Here is a 9,460-nt window from a genome sequence, read left to right on the forward strand (position 1 = left end):
GTATCAGAAAGAGTCCCTGAGGTATATCTTCAGCTGAGGCCCCTGGAGCCTCAGGGTCACTAGGCTCTGTTTCCTTGCTGCTCCCTGGGGTGTCCTTGTTGACAAGCTTGGAGACTTGTCCCATCCACAATTCTGGGGGCTCTCTCCTCCTCCTCCCCCTGCCCATGCTCCCACCTTCCCCAGGAACTCCCTGCCAACTCAGGTCTTTAAATGGGCTGCTATCTAACAAGAACAGCTTATCTTTCCTGGTAGGCAGTATATGGTCAGAAGAACAAGGGGACAGGGAGGGCTCTTCCCCAGGGGACGGCAAAGAGATAGGGCTCTGGCCCTTGTCCCCCCCAGGGCCTGTGGAGCTCAGCTTGGCTATGTTGTGGCTGTGCTGCTCCCCTTTCAGCTGCGGGCCCTTGATGGTTTCTGAAAGCTTTGAGTGGATAGAGGCCTGGCTCCTGCTTTCTACCGCATCCTGCCCACTCTGGAGAGGCCTGACGTTCTCAGGGCCCGGAGCACTGGGTTTCTGCTGTCTGGTCCTCATTTCCAGCTCTTCTACTTCAGGGTCTGAAAACCCCAGATAGACTTTCTCTGTTGGCTTCTGGGGTTTCTCCAGATCCTGTTGATCACCTAATTCTGTCCTGCATTGGGCTGGGGCCCTGCCTAAGATTTTCTCCACGTCGGCAAAGATCTGGTGGGTTCGCGAAGCTTGGCCTTTGGACAGTGGCTGCAGCTTGCTGGGCAGGGTGCCCACGAGAGGCCAAGGGGTGTCGCCCAGCATGCATGAGCTCTTCCCTTTCTTAAAGGAGCCCTCACTTCTAGCCTGCATCTCTTGCTCTAGGTCCAAACCAGCAAGCCCAGGTGCTGGGAGAGGGGATGGGCCGCGAAGAAAGGAGGAAGAAGGCAGAAGTCCCTGCTCAGGCTGTGTTTCCTAGATGGATATATAAACATGCAGAGAAAACTAAGACAAAATAGTTCAGGTTTACACTTGCTGCCTAAGCCCTTGGCAATCCCTTGGCAGAAACCCACCCTCCATTTAAAGTAAAGCACAAACCAAAGAGGGAAGAAAAAGTCCCTTGATCTGAAATTACGTTGTTTTCTGGGCCCCAGTTTTCTTATTTATAAAGATGAGCCTGGACTAGATCATGGCTTGCAAATCTCACTCCACAGAACCTGAGGGAGAGGGTCATACCACAGGGTATCAGGGGTCACTTTTGTGCGCATGTGTGTGAGGGGGGGTTGCCAAGACCCACCCCCCAACTTCAGCCAGAGCAACTCCACTTCTTTATTAACTGGACTTCTATGGAGGAAGTGATTTGAAGACAGGGCTTTACTACTAACAACAGTCTGAAATTACCAGATTATCCCTAAAATAAAATTACCAACTAGATTACCCTTAAGGTACCATCTAGCTCTCAGGTTCTGTGATTGGTCAATTTTATAAAGCCCACCAACCTTATCAAGGACTACCAGAAATGTCCAAAGGAGGGAGAAAAGAGGGGAAGAATAACCAGTGTCCTGAACCTTGGAAAAACAGTCTAGAGTCTTCTACCAACGGCATGAGTTGGTCCTGCTTGAGAGAGGTCCACACAATCACAGAATCTCACAGCTAGAAGAAACCCTACAAAAATCAATCACTCTCTGCAGACATTCACACTAAACACCACCCAGCCTGTGAGTGCACACCTCCAGAGAGCCCAAGCCAACCACTTGGCTCAAGCCTGACCCCTGGACAAAATCAGGTTTGAGGTGCCTGCTCTCAGCTGTAAGAACCAGACTGGCAGCCCAGGGTTGTCCAATTGTCCTCACCTCCTGAAACCAAAGAAGGAACACTTTTTAACAGAGAGCTCCATGAGCATGGTCACACACCTAGAACTCAGTCTGTTACCCACCTCCACCCTAGACTCCTTATCTCATTCCCTCTGCTCATCTTTAGTCCACCTGCCCAAATACCTGGGTATCATTTAAAATAATCCTGGGCTAGTGAAAAGCCCATCATCCATCTTTTGCTTTTCAAATACATTATACTATTAAGTAATTCAACCTATTTAGAAATTATCTGCTCTCCTTTCTCTATCCAGAGGAATGGGCTTGTTATCTTGTTTCTCAGAACCATGAGTAATACGTGGGGGGTGGGATGGAGGGAGGAGTATCTGTAGAGCCTGGAAATGATAAAAAGGATAAATTCATCGGCAATCATTCAAAGCCAGAACTGACCTCCTGGGAAGGAAGATGGAGAATATCTTTACCAAGAAATAAGCTCCAGGTTCTGGCAGGAAATAAGACTATAAACAAAAGAGCAAAAACAACCGGACCACTGTGAGGGTAGAAAAGATATTCCCAGTGATCCCCCCTCCGGCTGAACTACGTTGCTATATCATCTCTCCATACAGTACCCCGCCTGCCCACACCTGGGTGAAGGGAAGAAGGCCTGAGTTCCCCTGCACTGCCACAGTGTTCCAGGAGAGCCTGGGCTTCATTTCAGCATGGCTCCCAGCCTTAGCTTCTCTACCTACAAAATAAGGATCAGAGCTCTGCCTTCTAAGTTCAGACATACTGGAGGGGCAAATATAGCAATAATGGGAAAGAGCATTTTGAACTCTGAGTAAAAAAGCAACTTGATGACACTGGGTTAGTTTTGACCATGCAGATGAGGACCACACTCTAGAGGGTGAGGAACAATGGTAGAGAAGGATCTGGTATCTGGTTGACCCCATGAAGTGGGGCCATTGACACTCTCTGTGCCACATGCCTGAAGTGGCACACTGTTACAGAGAAATAAAATTCTATCTACTGTGAGACACTTAAAAAAAAAAAAAAAAAAAAAAAAGCTACTTGAACCAAGGTGGTCATGTTGCAATCAAATTTTAGTTTTCCAACACCAACTAAGACACTGGCCACAAAGACAATCCACGGGAGCAGAAAAAGCCCAACACTTTTCTTTTCTGGATCTTGAAGGCACTGGTATTCTGACAACTGAACTATGGCTGTAACTGACACCTAGGAATTCATACCACTTGAAGACAAATAATGAATCCACACTAGGAAAACCTGACTCTGAAAGAAGAGGAATGACACTCCTCCACTCATCCAGGCCCACTGGCCTCAGCCAAACCGCACTCACTCTCAGGGGGCAGATGGCATCACTTCTTAGACTACTGCAAAATACCATCCTCAACAGAACTCTTGCCCTCTCTCTAACCCTATCATACAACATGTGCTTCCAAAAAGAAAACAAAAGGAATTGTTTGGAGATACTAATAACTTCTAGGAGCTCAAAGGAAAATTTACCAGAAGACAGGCACAGTTTCAATGATGTACCATAAAGAATTTACTATATTATTAATCTTAATCTCTCAACCCAGCTGTAAGCACCAAAAAAAAAGAAAAAAAAATACAGTTGGCAACCCCATGTGTGTCAATAGAACCGTACTCCATAAGGTTTCAATGATTGATTTTTTGGAAGTAGACCACTGGGCCTTTCTTCTGAATAAACATCTAGAGTTCCCAATATCCCCTCAGCTCTCAGCCTTGGCCCCTCTAGAAGCAGGCATTCGCTGACTCACCAGGGGACTTTTGGAGGTCTCTTTGCCCTTCTTGTCTTTCTTTTCCTTTTTCTTTCTCTTATCTTTCTTCTTAACAGCCCCAGTGGATAGCTTCCCTCGCTCTTGGATGACCAGGTTACGATAATGCTCGTCACATGGATGGTCCCACATGGACTGCCCATTGGCAAAGTTGAAATAGTAAATATCACCTGTGATGTCCTGGCTGGGGAAAAGCAGAGGTCAGAAGTTAATGCCTGCTCAGGTCCAAAGTACTTAGGAAAAAAAAGAAAAAAGGGGAGGAGGTAGAGAAGGAGGAGGAGGAAAAAGAGAGAAGAAAGTAAAGGGGGAGGGGTTAAGAAGGGAAGGAAGAAAAGGATTAACACAAAATTGAAGGATATCATTTGGCTGAGAATACGGAATTAGCTCAGATACAGGAACAAGTGATTAGGATACCTCAGGACTTCACTAGATGGAGATGTATCATCATTGGGGTTCTGGGACCCACAGTAGAGTAGGAATAAACTTGATTTAATTTAGGTGGAGAAGTATAAACACTAAAGTACCTTGGAGATATGTGCTAGGATAGGCCTTCTTTAATATTTTTATAGATGGCCTAAGGAATAAAAATGCATTGTGAAAGCTCTGGTTTTGCAGAAGAATCAAATCATACATGGTGATAACCCAAGGTGGGAGAAAAAAATAATGTAGACAGTGTATTTCGTGAGTCTGTGTTTCAACGCGCACAAGTCCAAAGTGAACCATTCATCCCATCCACCATCAATAATCCATTAGACTACCACCAATGACTGACAGGGAACACAACAGAGAGTCCCTGACGAACATGAGATAAGTGGGGTGCAGAACACAAATTCTAATAAAAAGACCAGGCCTTAATGGCCTGAGACTAGAGGAACCCCAGAAGACATGGTCCCCGGACTTTCTTGTAAGCCAGAACTGAAGCCATTCCCGAAGCCAATGCTTCAGACATAGACTGGATTATAAAACATAAAATGATACTCGTGAAGAGTGTGTTTCTTAGTTCCAGTAGATACACAAGGCTTAATGGGCAGCTCCTGTCCAGAGGTGGAACGAGAAGGCAGAAAAGGATAGGAGCTGGTTGAATGGACACGGGAAATCTGGGGTGGAAAGGGGGAGTGTGCTGCCACATTATAGGGATGGCAAACAGGGTCACATAACAATATGTGTATAGATTTTTGAATAAGAAACTAACTTAACTTTAAACTTTCACCTAAAGCACACACACAAAAAAAGAACTTGCAAAAAATAATAATAGTTCATTAGAACAGCTAACAGAAAAAAAAGAAAGAAAATACCCAGGAATAAGCCCAAAATGTGCAAGACCTTTATAAAGCTTTACTGAAAAGCTAGGGAAAAAAAAAACAACAACAACTGGAGAGACATCCTAAACTCCTAAATAAAACAACTCAAGTCTATAAAGATGCTAATATAATCCCAACAAAATTCCAATTGGGTTACTTATAAAACTTAGTGAGCTGAATCTCAATTTAAAAAAAAGAGAAAATACATAGAAATAGGAAAATACTGGGGTAAAAAACAGCACTGAAGGGGTAAGGGGGGGTTATTGCTTATGGAACACTAAGTTTGTGTTTGTGGTGATAGAAAAATCGCACTGATTAAGGGTAGGATTGCACAGGTGATTAACGTAATTGCTGACAATAAGTTGTACACCTGTAAAAAGTTGCTGAATTGGTAAAAGTTGTGTGATAGATATAGTGACAACAATGACAAAAATTTTTAAAAAAAAGAGTAGCTGATGAGGCTCTTCTGTAGCACCAAATACCTCATGAGATATGGTTCCTTGGTTTGGAGGTTTAGGGTCATGGCTTCATGGGACATCCCAGGTAATCAGCCTAATAACATGTTTAGTGTTTCTGGTCTACCTCCTACTTCATGTGTAGTACCTGAGGACTTAAAAGCTTGCAAGGGCCATTCAAGGTACAATAATTGGTCTCTGTGCACCTAGAACAACAGAGGAAGAAGGCAAGTCAGAATAGGAAGAGGAAATAGAATGTGTGGCTAATGGCCTCCATGAACAATTGCCTCCTTTGCCATAAGACCATAAGAACCGGTTGGTGCCCAGCCACCATTCTGAACATTCTGATCAAAGACTTTATATAAGAATCCTGAACAAAAGGGGAAAACCATAAAACAGAATTTCAGATTCTCATGGAACCCAGACTTTCTGGAGCCATGGAGGCTGGATGAACCCCTGAGACTACTGTCTTGAGATAATCTTTAAACCTTAAAACTTAAGCCAAAAATATCCCCTGAAGTCTTCTTAAAACCAAACAATAGTTTAGCTTAACTAGGAAAGAAGATAATATATAGATAGATAGATCTTATAGATAGATATAATATAGACATAATATACAGATAGATAGAGATATAATATATAGATAGATCTATACAGATAGATCTTAAAAGAGCAGAATGTTCAAGGCTCTTTTAAGATCTATATGGGATCAAACTGACACTAGCAACTCCAAAGATTAGACAGCAATCTTACGGGGCAGTGAGTTTATGTTAATGGGGGAAGAACAACTCAGAAAAGGAGGGAGAGAATGGTTGCACAACTCAAAGAATATACCCATATTTTTATGCAAATAACACAGGCATTCTACAATTTTTGCCAACTGCACCCTCCCCAGCCCCCTGTGAGGTATTTCTGTAAACATGCTATGCCACTTTTTATTTTTTTACATATTGCTGTAAAAAAAATTAGCATAGTGCACTTATGAAAATACTTCACAGGGGGAGGGTACAATTGGAAAAAACAGCATGTGCGTGTTATTTCCATAAAAATACAGTAATCAATGTCCTTGAACTGTACATGTAGAAATTGTTGAACTGGTGTATGTTCTGCTGTGTATTCTCAGCAACAACAAAAATAAAATAAATTTTTTAAAAAGAGCAAGGATATCAAAGTAAACCTTTAAAATACTATAATCTAAATCTAAACAGTGTGGCACTAACACAGAAATAGACAGATGGACTGATGGAACAGAACACAGAGCCTAGAAACAAACCCATTCATATATGAGAATTTGGTTTATAAGAAAGGTGGCATCTCAAATCAGTAAGGAAAAATGAACTATTCATTCAATAAATGGCACTGAGATAAATGGCTACTCATCTAGATTCGCATGCAACATCATTCATTAAAATAAATTCCAGATGAATTTGAGCTTAACATTAAAAAATAAAACTATAAGAAGAAAATACAGGGTAATATTTTAATAAAGTAAAATACCCAAACCAAACCCGTTGCCGTCGAGTTGATTCCGACTCATAGCGACCCTACAGGACAGAGTAGAACTGCCCCATAGGGTTTCCAAAGCTGTAAATATTTTTACAGAAGACTGCCACGTCTTTTTGGAATAGCTGGTGAGTTTGAACTATGGACCTTTTGGTTCACAGCTGAGCTCTTAAACACTGCACCACCAGGGCTCCTAAAAGTAAAATAAACCAAAAAAAAAAAACAAACCCATTGCCTTCGAGTCAATTCAGACTCATAGCGACCCTATAGGACACAGCATAACTGCCCATAGGGTTTCCAAGGAGTGGCTGGTAGATTTGAACTGCCGACCTTTAGGTTAGCTGTTAACCACGGCGCCACCAAGGCTCCCCAGGTTCCAAAGGCATCCCTAAACAACAGCGGGGGAAAGCCACAAAAAAAAAAAAAAAACCATGAAAGATATGACTAGTTAAAAATTTTAAATTCTGGTATGAAGAAAGAAACCATAAACAAAATTAAAAGACAAGCAACTGGTAGAAAATAGTAGTAAAATTAATACCCAGAATAATCAAAGAGTTCCACCACCTTAATAAAAATAAAAAGACACAAAATCCAACAGACAAAAAGGCAAGGAATATAAATAAGCAAATCGCAGAAGGTAAACAAAGGGCCAACAGATGGCCAATGCAATTCTACAGTTTTGAATATGCAAATTAAAACAATCTGATATAATTTGTTGCCCTGGAATTGACAATTTTCTTTTTGTGGACTGACAATTTTTCAACTGATAAGATTTTTAAATGAACAATCATATATAATGCTGGTAGAACTGCTAAATTTCAATGGGAAGAAATTTGGCATCAACAGACAATACTTAACTTCTGCACATCCGTTAACACAAGATACTCAAATACTAGAAATTTATTCTAAAGAAATACATACAAAACTTCAGGCAACATGCTTAAATGAACTAAAGGAAACATCCTACCTTTCCTCATCCCTGCAAACATGGATAAATACTGGATTAATATAAAACAACAACAATAAGAAAATTTTTTTTTCTTTAACATAGTGAGACAGAAAGAGACATTCTCAGATGCCAGAATCAGAAAGAAAACCCGAGGCCTGAATAATAAGTGCATGAACTGAGAGGCCAACACCAATATCTGGATACAAGCCTGGGGAGTCTGGGTTTTTAATGACAATTTAAAAACCAAACCCATTGCCATCGAGTTGATTCCGACTCATAGTGACCCTACAGGACAGAGTAGAACTGCCCCATAGGGTTTCCAAGGAGTGGCCGGAGGATTCAAACCGCCAACCTTTTAACCACTACGCCACCAGGGCTCCTAATGCCAATTTAGGGACACAAAATTGCCTTCATGAATTTGAAAACAGGAATTGAGATCTTTGTATAAATCTGGGGTCCTTAAGGCTGCTCCCTCCATAAAAAGAAGTAATAAATAGGCCATGGAAACTGCAAGGAAGCATGTTATCCACTCTAGGGTCTATGTGAGCAAAATAAAATCTCATGAAAATTGATCTCAAGACACATGGAGATGTACAGTCTAAAATGTGGTAAAGAAATCTCAACTCAGGAAATTAATGTAAAAATTTAGTCCGGAACCACTGAAAAACCTAGAGGTAATTATAAAGCCACTCAATGACCTAGGGATGAGACTCTCACAGAAAATAATCCCTACTGAACAAGAATTCACAAACTTCTCAATAAAAGATTATAAACCATGTGAGGAAACAGTTCACCATGAGGGAAAATCAGAACACAATGAAAATAATTAGCATACCAAAAACTTAAGAGAGAATAGATCAAAAGAAAACTAAAAATAATTATATTTAAAATTATTTTGGGTATAAAAGGAGTATAATCCATATAGAAAGAATAACCTCAAAGAAAAAAAAAAGGACAGATATTGAAAAGAAAATTAAATTAAAAAAAGCACGGGTTAAACAGCAGATCTGACACAGAATGAACAAATAGTGAATTGGAAAATATACCTAAAGAAATTATAAAGAATGCAACATGCAACATAAAGTGATTTTAAAATCATGAAACAGAAGTACAGAAACATGGAAGATGAAATAAGAAGGTCCAATATATTTCTAATAAGAGCTCCAAAAGAGAAAAGTGATAATAGTTGAGAATTTTCCAAAATTAAAGTCCTCAGATTAAGAAAGCACCCTAAATCCTGAATATGGTAAATAAATTTACTGTAAATTGAAACTTAGATACAATGAAATTACAGAACACCAAAGATAAAACAAAATACAAAGAGCAACCAGAACAAAAAAAATTGATTACCTACAAAGGAACAAGAAATGAGACCAAGAAAACATGTTTTATCTCCAAAACTGTAAGTAAGAAGATAATGGTATGATACTATCAAAGGGCTGTACAACAAACAATTCTATAGTCAACTAAACTATCATTCAAGAGTGAGACTAGGATACAGAAAAAATGGCGCTCTAGGCAGAAGCACCACGCCGTCCCTCCACAGCAAAGATCCAAAAAAACTAAGCCAAACAGAGAAAACAACAATCCTGAAACCCTAAAACATCAAATGAAGAGATAAAGAACTCAGCCAAGCACCAAATGGAGTGAGAAAACTGACAGAGAACGGAGAGAGAGAAG

General features: G+C 40.6%; 1 protein-coding gene across 1 annotated transcript in view; it reads right to left on the bottom strand.

Annotated features, from left to right (window-relative positions):
* The window catches only part of CEP164 (centrosomal protein 164), a 77,245-nt gene that overhangs the window by 40,512 nt on the left and 27,273 nt on the right, over positions 1-9,460 (bottom strand). The window contains exon 4 of the mRNA XM_023739959.1: positions 3,555-3,756. Coding sequence (XP_023595727.1) covers positions 3,555-3,756 — 202 coding nt within the window. The remainder of the gene's footprint in view (positions 1-3,554; positions 3,757-9,460) is intronic.

The sequence above is a fragment of the Trichechus manatus genome, unplaced genomic scaffold (assembly GCF_000243295.1).
Source record: "Trichechus manatus latirostris isolate Lorelei unplaced genomic scaffold, TriManLat1.0 scaffold00143, whole genome shotgun sequence".
In the NCBI taxonomy this organism is placed as follows: domain Eukaryota; kingdom Metazoa; phylum Chordata; class Mammalia; order Sirenia; family Trichechidae; genus Trichechus; species Trichechus manatus.